Source organism: Bombina bombina, chromosome 2 (assembly GCF_027579735.1).
Source record: "Bombina bombina isolate aBomBom1 chromosome 2, aBomBom1.pri, whole genome shotgun sequence".
NCBI classification, from domain to species: domain Eukaryota; kingdom Metazoa; phylum Chordata; class Amphibia; order Anura; family Bombinatoridae; genus Bombina; species Bombina bombina.
This window is the reverse complement of record NC_069500.1, coordinates 1,115,821,645-1,115,834,710: the sequence shown is the minus strand read 5'-3', so window position 1 is coordinate 1,115,834,710 and position 13,066 is coordinate 1,115,821,645. Positions and strand designations below refer to the sequence as shown.

The window sequence follows — 13,066 nt, the reverse complement described above, 5'->3', positions numbered from 1 at the left end:
ATACAACCTATTAAAATAATAGGTACATTCTTTAAGGTGTCCCTCAAACAGCCTTCTAACTTCACTGTTTCAGATCTAGTTTCTACATAATGGAATAAATCAGGTGTTCCCTTTATTCCACTCTCAAAATGGAAATATGGGAATCTATTCCTAAGGTGGATGAAGCAATTGCTAAATTTGCTAGGTAGAGCAATCATTCATTTAGAGGATATTAGAAGGCTTTCACAAACAATCATTTAAATTAGCAGGTTTTATGTTTAAACCAGATGTCATTGTAGCTTGTGTAGCTGTAGCTACTGCATTCTGGTGTGACAACCATTTGGAGCTTGTTTCTGCTGAACTACCTCTATAGGAGATCTTAAACCCAAAGCAGCTTTACATGTGATGCAGCAGATGAGGCGATATGCATCAATGCAGAGAGTGCTCCTATGGCTGTTTTGGCAAGACAACCCTTATTGTTCAATTCTTGGTCGGCAGACATAGTCTCTAAAACCAGATTCTTATCTCTCCCCTTTCAGAGTACAATCCTATGTGGTCCAGGATTAGATGCAATTATTGCCACAGATGGCAAGGGAACTTTCTATTTCTTTAGGCAGCATAAAAACTTAAGACCTTCCTCTTCTTCTGCCCAACGATCAGGTTCTTCCAAAAACTCTTTGAAATGCAAACTTTACTGGTCTAAAAGCAAGTAGATCAAGAAGCCCACTCCCACCTCCGACTCCACATGAAGGTACAGCCCCCCATTCCAGAACACTTTCTAATGGGGGCAGATTAAATCTCTTTTGAGAGGCTCTGGAGAGATTCTATTCAGGATCTTTGGGTGTTGGAGATCATTTCTCAGGTGTATCAGATACACTTTTGATCTAAACCTCTTTGGGGAAGATTCCTCCTGTCTCAAGTTCTTCAAGATTCCATGAAAGCTAATGCCTTTCTGGCTTTTGTGTAATTGTTATATTTCCAGCCTCAGAGCTGAACCAGGGATTCAGAACTGTCAGCTGCATCTTACAATTGTCATCTTACAAGGTGGTTCTTCAAACAAACTATTCTTTACTTCCTAAGGTACTATCTACTAATACTATCAATCAATAAATTGTGATTTCTTTTCTAAGATATGAAGAGTCCACAACGTTATTCAATTACTAGTGGGGAATATTATTTCTGGCCCGCAAAAGGAGAATAAGCTGATAAGTGTCACTCCTCTACCCATAATCCCCAGCCATTCTCTTTGCCTCTGTCGGTGGAGGAGGTGAAGTTTGGTGTCTGAAGAAATTAATTCCTTTTTCAGGTACTTTTCCCTGCAAGCAAGGATTTTTTAGGTTTAGCTGAGTCCACGTCAATCTCTTCAGTAGAGTAGTGGTGGCTTTTAAGCAGTTAGGCAGCTGTGAAATAGTCCTTGCTTTGTTTCCTAACACATTGCTGCCCATGGTACAGAAAGCCAGACTTGGTTACTCTGTTCTTTCTTTTTCTACAGGTCTCTGTAAGGAGTAAGTGTCCTTTCACGCCTTGTGATCTGTCTTCCTGCCGGACAGCTAGACTGCAGGTAAGTGCTTTTGTCTTCTAGGTCTTGGAGACTTGCACTTCAGAAGAATATGTCATATGCAGTAGATGGGGACATTTTTAAAATCCTTTATACAGGATTTTATTTGGCAGTGGGCAGGCACATTATGTATGTAGAGACTAGGGCTTAATCTTTCCTTTTTTGGGACGTTTTTCCTCTTTGTGCTAATTTTGTTGAAATACTTTATTAGTATGTCTGTGGCTTATGTTTTATACAGGGATTTATGTATAAACTTAAAATTTGGCAGTTGGTTTTCTTTGCTTGCTTAGCTAGAACAGGCTAACTGACAGACTGCTTGAGCGTTTGTGTAAATTAAGCTCAAATGTTGTAGGCAGAGGGAAACACGTGCCTTTTTCTTGCTGCATAGTTTCCTCTCTCTGCTGGTCATGTGACTTCTCTCTGCTGTCGGATATTCACGGAGCGGAGCGGCGTAATTGAATTTCAGTCTCTTCAGTGTCGATCTACTATATGATTGTTTTAGAGACTTCTGGCAGCCAAATTGTGTATAAATGTGGTATTAAACATTCTTAAAGTGACAGTCTTTTTAAAAAATTTCTACAATTTAGGAAATTTTTTATTTAGTATTATGGACATGGACAAGGACTTGTTTGACAAATGCTTGTTATGCCTTGAGGCATAAATTGTTTTGCCTATGCAATTCTGTGCTGCATGCTTAGCTACAACACTTAAATTTAAACATACATTGTTGCCCTCTGAGCCCAATGTCTCTCAGGATGAAGCTGTTCAGGCAATGCCACAGCTTTCTCCTCAAATGTCTCAAGCCTCTATGACATCACATACAGTGCCCTGCAGTTCCTCTCAGCCTCCTGGAGGAGTTTATTTGCCTGCAGATTTTGCTGCACTGGTATCTTCTGCGTTATCTGCAGCATTATCTGATTTTCCTATGCTGGTAAAACGCAAGAGGAAAATTAGACATTCAGATAGTAAGTTTTCTGTTCCACCTACTGCTACACAGGTTTCCCTCCCTCATAAGTATGATGAGGAGGATACATCTGTAGCCTCTGAGGGTGAAATCTCAGATTCAGACAGTATCATTCCTTCATCTGATACTGAAGAAGTAAACTTTAGATTTAAGCTTGAACATCTTTGTGTACTGTTAAAGTAGGTATTGACTACTTTAGATGACTCTGATACTTCTGTCATTGTCAACCCTAAGAAGTCTAGTATACTATATAATTTGATGTTCCTTCCTCTGTGGAAGTTTTTCCTGTCCCAGACCGTGTGACAGAGATTATTTCCCAGGAATGAAAGAAGCCAGGGATTCTTTTCTCCCTGTCTCCTGTATTTAGAAAGATTTTTCCTGTTGCTGACTCTATTGAAGGTTCTTGGCGCATGGTGCCTAAAGTAGAAGGGACTATCTCTACTCTGGCTAAGAGAACTACGATCCCTATAGAGGAAACCTGCTCCTTTAAGGATCCCATGGACAAAAAGCTGGAAGCTTATTTGAAGAAGATGTATGTTCATCAAGGTCTTCAATGGCAACCTGCAGTTTGTTTTGCCACAGTAGCAAGTGTGGCAACTTATTGGTGCAACGCCTTGTCTAAATCAATTTTAGTAGAGACTCCATTGGAGGAGATACAAGATAGGATTAAGTCTCTCAAACTAGCCAATTCTTTTATTTCTGATGCTAACATGCAAGTTATTAGACTGGGAGCCAAGATGTCTAGCTTCACTGTCCTAGCCCGCAGAGCATTGTGGCTAAAATCTTGGTCAGTTGATGTTACCTCTAAGTTCAAGCTTCTGGCGCTTCCTTACAAGGGTAAGACCTTGTTCGGACCTGGTCTGGCAGAAATAATTTCTGACATTACAGATGGAAAATGGTCTTTCCTACAGCAGGACAAGAAGAACAGACTCAAAGGACGTCAAAGCAATTTTCGTTCCTTTCGTAACTTCAAAGGTCAAAAATCTTCCCTTCCCTATTCCAAATAGGAGCAGTCCAAGTCTTCTTGGATGCCCAATCAGTCTTGGAATAAGGGGAAGCAATCAAAGAAACCCTCATCTGAGTCTAAGCCAGCATGAAGGGTCGGTTCCGGGATCGAATCAAGTGGTGGGTCAGACTTTCCCTGTTGTGTCAAGAGTGGAGACGAGATGTCCCAGATCTTTGGACTGTGGACATAGTATCTCAGGGTTACAAAATAGAATTCAAGACCTTCCCTTCCAGGGGCAGATTCTACCTCTCTAGATTATCTGCAGACCAGGTCAAAAGAGAGGCATTCTTGAACTGCGTACACAACCTTTCCTCCCTGGGAGTGATTGTTCCAGTACCAGTAAGGGAACAGGGTATAGGATTATATTCAAATCTGTTTGTGGTTCTCAAAACAGAGGGAACTTTTTGACCCATTTTAGACCTAAAGTGCCTCAACAAGTTTCTCAGGGTACCGTTCTTCAAAATCGAAATGATTCGTTCCATTCTTCCATTGGTCCAAGAGGGTCAGTTCATGATGACCAAAGACCTGAAGGACGCGTATCTTCATGTTCCCATCCACAGGGATCATCACAAATTCCCGAGATTTGCCTTTCTAGACAAACACTTTCAGTTTGTGGCTTTTCTGTTTGGCCTTGCCACAGCTCCCAGAATTTTCTCAAAGATTCTGGGGCTCTCTTGGCAGTGATCAGGTCTTGGGGAATTACAGTGGCGCCATACCTGGACTACATATTGGTTCAGGCGCCATCTTTTCAACAAGCAAACTCTCATACAGAGATCTTGCTGTCTTTTCTACGTTCCCATGGTTGGAAAGTGAATCTGGAAAATAGTTCCCATGTTCCAGCTACAAGGGTGGTTTTCTTAGGGTCCATAATAGATTTGCTATCTATGAAAATTTTTCTGACGAAGGTCAGAAAATCCAAAATTCTCTCTTCTTGACTCTCTCTTCAGTCTACTGTTCGGCCATCAGTGGCTCAATGTATGGAGGTAATTGGTCTGATGGTCGTTTCCATGGACATCATTCCCTTTGCTCAATTCCATTTGAGAGCTCTGCAATTATGCATGCTCAGACAATGGAACAGAGACCATTCGGATCTGTCTCAGAGGATAGATCTAGACCAGTCGACAAGAGACTCTCTCCCATTGTGGCTTTCTCAGGACCATCTGTCTCAGGGCACATGCTTCCGGAGACCTTCCTGGGTGATTGTGACCACGGATGCCAGCCTACTGGGGAGCAGTCTGGGACTTGTTAAAGGTGCAGGGACTATGGACTCTGGAGGAGTCTGCTCTCCCCATAAACATCTTGGAGTAGAGAGCAATTTACAATGCTCTGATGGCTTGGCCTCAATTGTCTTTAGCCTGGTTTACAGGTTTCAGTCGGACCACATCACCTCAGTGGCTTACATCAACCACCAGGGAGGAACTCTGAGTTCCTTAACCATGAAGGAGATGGCATAGATTATTCAGTGGGCAGGAGCTCACAATTGTTGTCTATTTACCATACACATTCCTGGAGTGGACAACTGGGTAGCAAATTTCGTAAGCAGACAGACATTTCATCCCAGAAGTGGGCTCTTCATCCGGAGATGTTCTCTAGGCTAACCCTCAAATGGGGGGTGCTGGAGTTGGATCTGATGGCGTTTATGCAGAACGCCAAAGCTTCCAAGGTATGATTCAAGGTCAAGAGATCCTCAGGCCGCTCTGATAGATGCTCTGGCGGTTCCTTGGGATTTCGGTATAGCATACCTGTTTCCTCCATTTGCGCTCCTTCCACAAGTTATTGCTCATATCAAACAAGAGAGAGCATCGATAATTCTAATAACTCCTGCATGGCCTTGCAGGATCTGGTATGCAGACCTGGTGAAGATGTCATCTCTGCTGCCTTGGAGGTTGCCTCTGAGGAAGGACCTTCTAATTTAGGGTCTATTCCTCCATCCAAATCTCGTTTCTCTGAAGCTGACTGCTTGGAGATTGAACGCTTAGTTCTGTCTGAGCGTGGATTTTCGGAGTCGGTCATTGAGACCATGATCCAGGCTCGCAAGCTTGTTACTCAAAAAATGTACCATAAGGTATGGCGTAAATACCTTTATTGGTGTGAATCTAAGGGCTACTCTTGGAGTAGGGTCAGGATTCCTAGAATTTTGTCTTTTCTCCAGGAAGGTCTGGAGAAAGGGTTGTCAGTCAGTTCTCTGAAAGGTCAGATTTCTGCATTATCTGTTTTGTTACACAAGCATCTGGCAGGTGTGCCAGATGTTCAATCTTTTTGTCAGGCCCTGGTCAGAATCAGGCCTGTGTTTAAACCTGTTGCTCCTCCTTGAAGCCTTACTCTTGTTCTTAAAGTTTTGCAGCAGGCTCAGTTTGAGCCAATGCATTCCATAGATATTAAGTTGCTATCTTGGAAGGTTTTTTTTCTTATTGCTATCGCTTCTGCTTGGAGAGTTTCGGAACTCTTGGCTTTGCAATGTGATTCACCTTACCTTATCTTTCATGTGGATAAAGCGGTTCTTCGTACTAAATTGGGGTTTCTTCCTAAAGTGGTTTTGGATAGAAATATTAATCAGGAAATTGTTGTTCCTTCTCTCTGTCCCAATCCTTCTTCTCATAAAGAACGTCTATGGCACAACTTGGATGTTGTGCGTGCTCTAAAAATCTACCTACTGGCGACTAAGGATTTTCGCCAGTCTTCTGCCCTGTTTGTTTCTCAGGAAAGCCTAAGGGTCAGAAGGCTACATCTACTTCTCTGTCCCTCTGGTTAAGAAGTATAATTTGTTTTGCTTATAAGAATGCTGGACAGCAGCCTCCTGAGAGAATTACAGCTCATTCCACTAGGGCTGTCTCCTCTTCTTGGGCTTTCAAAAATGAAGCTTCTGTGGAACAGATTTGCAAGGCTGGAACTTTGTCCTCTCTGCATACTTTTTCCAAATTTTATACTTTTGCCTTGGCTGAAAGGTTCTTCAATCGGTGGTGCCTTCTGTTTAGGTCTGCCTGTCTTGTTCTCCCTCCCTAGTCCCTTGTCCTTTAGCTTGGGTATTGGTTCCCACTAGTAATTGAATGACTATGTGTACTCTCCATATCTTAGGAAAGAAAACAAAATTTATGCTTATCTGATAAATTTCTTTCTTTCCGGATATGGAGAGTCCACGACCCCACCCTTTTATTAAGACAGTTATTTTTTACTAAACCTCAGGCACCTCTACACCTTTGTGTTTTTCCTTTTCCATTTCTCTTTGGTCAAATGACTGGGGATTATGGGTAGGGGAGTGACACTTAACAGCTTTGCTGTGGTGCTCTTTGCCTCCTCCTGCTGGCCAGGAGTGATATTCCCCACTAGTAATTGAATGATGTTGTTGACTCTCCATATCCAGAAGGAAAGAAATTTATCAGGTAAGCATACATTTTGTTTTCTTCTTCATGCTCAACTCTTAAAAATTCTAAGGAAAGTCTTCTTCACCAACGTGATGTAGTGAGGGCTTTACAGTTCTATGTTGAAGCCACAAAAGATTTTGTACTTTCTTCTCTATTTGCCATTTCTCTGGACCTCGCAAAAAACATAGAGTTATAGCATTTACTTTAGTTACTTGGCTTAGGGCCTTATTGGCAAGGCTACAACAGTTGCCACTTCTTGGGCATTTGTTCATGAAGCTTCTATAGACCAGATAGCAAAAGACATGTATGTCTCCTGAGAAGAATTTTTTGGCAGGAAAGTACTGCGAGCTGTAGTGCCTGATCAGTAACACACCTGTCTTAACTATATTGTCCCCCCTAAACATGGTGGTCTTGTGGACGTCACTGCTTGGTTATAAAATCTTATATGTGATGACCTACAGATACATTTATTTCATTATGGTGCGAGTTTATGAGCCCCACCCTTTTTTCTATACAGTTTGCGGCAGAACTTATGTTGCACTTCATTTGTCCTGTTTTGTCTTTCCTGCTTTTGTGGTTTCCATCCATCTACTTGGCCATATGTTTGACTGAGGGGAAATGGGCTGGCTTAAAGCTTTCATATGGAGGTATTTTTTGCCTCCTCCTAGTAGTCTGGAGTGTAATCCATCATGTGATGACCTTATGACTCTCGCCATCATGAAAGAAATTGATTTATCAAATAAACATATAACATGTTTGATGTAAATTACTTGACTTCACACTATGTTAAAGTGCAATTAGTTAAAAGAACATCAAAACCCATTTTTTTCATGATTTAGGTAGAGCATGCAATTTTAAACAACATTTCAATTCAATCCTTTTATCAAATTTGTTTTGTTCTCTTGGTATCTTTTGTTGAAAAGCAGGGACGTAAGATCAGGAGCTTGCATGGACTATATGGGCAGCAGTTTTGCAAGAATTGTATCCATTTGTAAGAGCACTAGATGGCAGCACTGTTTCCTGCCATCCAGTGCGCCAGACACCTGCCTAGGTAACTTTTTAACAAAGAACATGGGCTCAAGCAAAATTGATAATAGAAGTAAATTGGAACCTTTTTTCAAAATTCTGTGCTCTGTCTGAATCACAAAAATGTCAAAATCTTTCTAAATATTAAGGCATATTATCATGCAGATTGCTATAACATCCCATTGATATGGAAGACATTAATGCTATTTAAAGGGACGCTCATAGGGGCCTATTTGGACCTAGAACAGCAGGATTTATGAGGATAGCATATTTTGAAGAGTAGTTCTATGACATTATGGATTGCCAATCATATTATTATTTATCAATGGTATTACAAATTGATGATCAATATAGCACAGGATGCCACACCCCCCAAAAAAAACAAAAAACATTCACTGCATTATTTATGACAGGGGCATGTAACGTAATATCTGAATTCATGCAATAAATAAAGCTACAGGCTGTAATTTATGGGTAGGAAACAGATTACTATGTTACAAATACACTATTGACTATGAAAAATCTAAGATTAATTAACTATTTATTACTTCACATAAATGTGCTGCAGGAATGTATGATATCTGCAACACATGAGTATTATGATTAATATACTGTATCATATGTGGAAGTCTTCCACAATACATTTTCAAGCATTGTTTTAAAAATGTTTACAGATTATACAGTATGTTTGTGTATATATATATATATATCCCATTTTATTTAATTGTTTATTTATACATTATTTTATTATTTGAGGCATGTAAATGGTTTCATCATAACTTTATCTTATTCTTCACAGGAATAGCAGATGTGGTTTCTTTTCCGCTCATGTAACTTGGACTTTGAAGAATAGTCTTTATAACTTGGCACATGATTTTCATCTTGTGAGAAAAACGTATTGGAACTTAAATGTTTTTTGTTACTATGACATCTTTCTTTAAAAACAGAAATGGTGTGCAATATTTCAGTGCAAATGTAGCAAGTTGCCATGTTGTGTTAACACTTTAGTGTCCAGGGTTAACTAATACCACTAATTCTATCATCTAAACTTTAGCCCCTAACACTAAACCTTTCATTAACCGTAACACTAACCCCAAACCTTATCCATATCCTACACAATATTACTGCATAGAGATTGAAATGATTCATATGACATTGGGAATGTGTTGTAGAGACCCATTTTGGAAGAGCCATTACACCGCATTATCCACAATTATATTTTAAAAAAATTTGGAAAAAAAATGATTTTAAAGTTGTATTTTGTATATTTTTTTCTTACATAAATTAAAATATATTTTATAATACACTTTGTTTATATGGGTGTTGTGTATGTGAGTTGGGGAGAGGATAGTTATTATATCATATCATATATGAAAGAGTGTTCTCTTAGTAAAAAAACATGTTAAATCAAAGTAAACATAGAAAGAAACAAATTCTGTTAAAAACAAAATGAGCACTTTAAAAATCTTAGTGTAGGCATTTAATGAGATAAAAGCGTCTACTGTCACATGATTTAGAGCAGGTGACTCCTAGCAACCATATCAAAGGAAAAGCTGCTCCCTTTGCTTTCCTGTAGAGACCACAACAAATTGTATGCAGTCTTGAGGGAGTTGGATCTAAGTTAGTACTCATAGTCTCTGGGCTTTACTTTTTGTTTTGGTGCATTTCTTTCCAACTATGTATGCATTTGAGCTCTAATTATTCTGTAGATTCTATAGTGGTCTAGGCATCTATCAGCCTATAAGGGTTTCTGTGTTAGTCTGCATGGCCTCTGCTGGACACCACTGGAAATGTACTCTTGACCAGCAAGGACCTCCTGCAACAGATTGGTATGGCTTTGTTAATTGACGTTTTTTGTTGCCTTGACCCCTGCCTTGTCTGACCTTAACTTGGCTTCTCTATCTGTTGTGCCTTATAAAAAGCTCTGAGAATTCTGCTTCCATCTCTGCTACCTATGAGTGTTATACATCTCTACTTTTTATGTAGTTTCTGTTTTATTCCTGTTTCAATAACCATTAGCTGCCTTGCTTGGATCCCTGCATTATTTCTGCTTTTCTACCATCCTGTTTGGATGGCTAATACTGATCCTTAGACACAATGGGGCCGAATTATCAAGCTCCGAACAGTGTTTGATGCGCTGAAACAGCAGTTATGAAGCAGCAGTCTAAAGACAGCTGCTCCATAACTTGCCAGCCTGCTCTAAGGCTGCGGACATCAATCCGCCCGATCCTATACGGTCGGGCTGATTGACACCCCCTGCTATCGGCCAATCGAATCTGCAGGGGGGCATTGCACAAGCAGTTCACAAGAACTGCTTATGCAATGATAAATGCAGACAGCGTATGCTGTCTGCATTTATCGATGTGCAGCGGACATGATACGTTACATTGTATCATGTCCGCTCGTACTTTCATAAATCGCCCCTTTGACTTCAGTCTGAAACTATATAAGTCTAGTTGGACTTTAACCAATTAATTTACAATACCTTACTGGACATTTTACATTGTAGAGCTGACGCTTACTTTCAGCCAAACCACCCTCCCCCCCCCAAAAAAAAATAATTAAAAAAAAATAACAAGACTTTTACCTTGCCATATAGGAAAACACATGCAAATAAATGCTCTGTTAAAAATGAATGTAACAAGCAACCCAAAAAAGAAAAGTAAATCTCCTCACAGAATGTAAAAAATATGATTCGGTCATTTCATGTAGAAGGGGAATTATAAAACTTCATAGTTCAACATTTTAGATCAATATGAATAAATTAATAGATACATTTCACAAAAAGAGAAATGTGTATTGAAGGATAAGAGGGAGCCACTACCTGACCCCATGATGTTGCCAGGGTGATCACTTTATTTAATTAGGTGTGTCAACTCTCAAATGAAAAGTCATCTAATAGATAGGAAATCACAGCTCTCAAGTCTTTCAACTGTTTGGGTCGCTATCCATTCATAAGGAAATATATTATGTGATTTGACATTTTTTAGGGAAACCTTATACATTTGTTAATTCTCATACAATACTTGTCCTAACCACCTGTATTGGAAGTGTGTTTCACAAATAAGTCATCCCTTCTTGTATCTATTAAGATATAACCAAGTGAGCACCTGTTTTTTTCTGTTCCCTATGTATGCTATACTAAAGGACATATGCTATACTAGAGGACATATACTATACTAGTGGACATATGCTATGCTAGAGGACATATGCTATACTATAGGACATATGCTATACTAGAGGACATATGCTATACTAGAGGACATATCCTATACTAGAGGACATATGCTATACTAGAGGACATATGCTATACTATAGGACATATGCTATACTAGAGGACATATGCTATACTAGAGGACATATCATATACTAGAGGACATATGCTATACTAGAGGACATATGCTATACTAGAGGACATATGTTATACTATAGGACATATGCTATACTAGAGGACATATCCTATACTAGAGGACATATGCTATACTAGAGGACATATCCTATACTAGAGGACATATCCTATACTAGAGGACATATGCTATACTAGAGGACATATCCTATACTAGAGGACATATGCTATACTAGAGGACATATGCTATACTAGAGGACATATGCTATACTATAGGACATATGCTATACCAAAGGACATATGCTATACTAGAGGACATATCCTATACTAGAGGACATATGCTATACTAGAGGACATATCCTATACTAGAGGACATATGCTATACTAGAGGAGATTCTTCGCCGCTTTTTTTAATTCAAAATATTGTGTCCATGTTTTATATAAGATAAATAGCTCATGGTTTGTGATGATTTTTCAAATTAATAGGTAGCTTCTATTTATATATTAGACAGTGTTCTATCAGATTCTGCTCCTTTTTACTGGCACAGACCTTTGATGGCATATGAAAGTTTAAAGGGACAGTAAACACCTTGAGTATGTATATATGATGTTTATTTATGGATAATGAAACTACTTTTCATTATATTTTCATTATTGATTTTGTCCACTTTTCGTGTAATTTAGCTCTGAAAATTGAGCAGTTTTTATGTTTCAGAGCCTAAAATTCACCCTGTTGACTTTTCAAGGCTAAATCTGCTAGATATTTGTCCCTAATTGGCTTTAACTGAAACCAACTGCAAATAATTGGCTACTCCATATAATGAAAATGGTAGGTGGAGTTTGGCTATTGTAAAATAATTACAGAAAAAATTATGTTAAATGTTTTGAAAACATTAAAAGCTGATATACTGTTCTATAGCAACACAGCCAAAATATCTTGTAATTACACTGTGTTTCCTGTCCCTTTAATTATTTAACTGAGGTGTAAGGAGTAAAAGCTGATATTTAACCAAAAAATATGTCTTGTAGACCCTCATACCATAAGTGTATCCTTGGGCTAAACTCAAGAATGTAGTCAGAGAAAAAAATAGTCTTTATCTGGGGAAATAAAAATGGTTCACTGATCTGTATAATATATCTTCATAATCCTTGTAAAGGCTCTGGGACTTGTATAGAGAACAGATCTCCAGAAGATGGTCAAGAAAATAGTTTTTGTAGTGACTACATGATTTACTCCAGGAACAGTTTCTAAACAATGATCTTCACAACTAAACAATGTATTTGTGTATGTGACTTTGGTACATAATACAGAGTGCATCCATGCAAAGTATTCACATTTATTTATTACATGACATGACATCATAGTACAAAACTATGTCAAATATTTTACATTTTCATAATTATCACATAACATTGATAACATTATCAATATAAGAATGTAGCTCTAGATTTAACATATTTCTGCAAAATTGCCACAGGACCCATTTAAGCTTCTTCTTGCATATACGTTTCAGATTAAACTTTATTTATACTTGAATTGTAAAGTGGTGCATAGCTGTATCCATTTGTTGTTTTGTATAGAGAAACTACATGTACTAGTAATTATAGACTGTCACATAATAATTAGGTGGCCAGCAACAAAGTTGCAGGACAACCTATTGTTATTGTTCGGATTATTATTATTATTCTTTTTATTCCGCCAAACTTTGTATTCAATTGCCCATTACTGCTTAACTGTTTTTGCAAAGCTCTTAAAATCAGGTATGCTGGTACAGACTATTGCTGTGCTACATCTCATGCAAAATTTAACTCATAGGTCACATGC

The 13,066-nt window shown here is 38.7% G+C and overlaps 1 protein-coding gene across 1 annotated transcript in view; it reads left to right on the top strand.

Moving 5' to 3' along the window:
• Positions 1-9,199, top strand: part of CTSO (cathepsin O) — a 149,629-nt gene extending 140,430 nt beyond the window's left edge. The window contains exon 9 of the mRNA XM_053703770.1: positions 8,695-9,199. Coding sequence (XP_053559745.1) covers positions 8,695-8,729 — 35 coding nt within the window. The 3' untranslated portion in view covers positions 8,730-9,199. The remainder of the gene's footprint in view (positions 1-8,694) is intronic.
• The last annotated feature ends 3,867 nt before the right edge of the window (positions 9,200-13,066 follow it).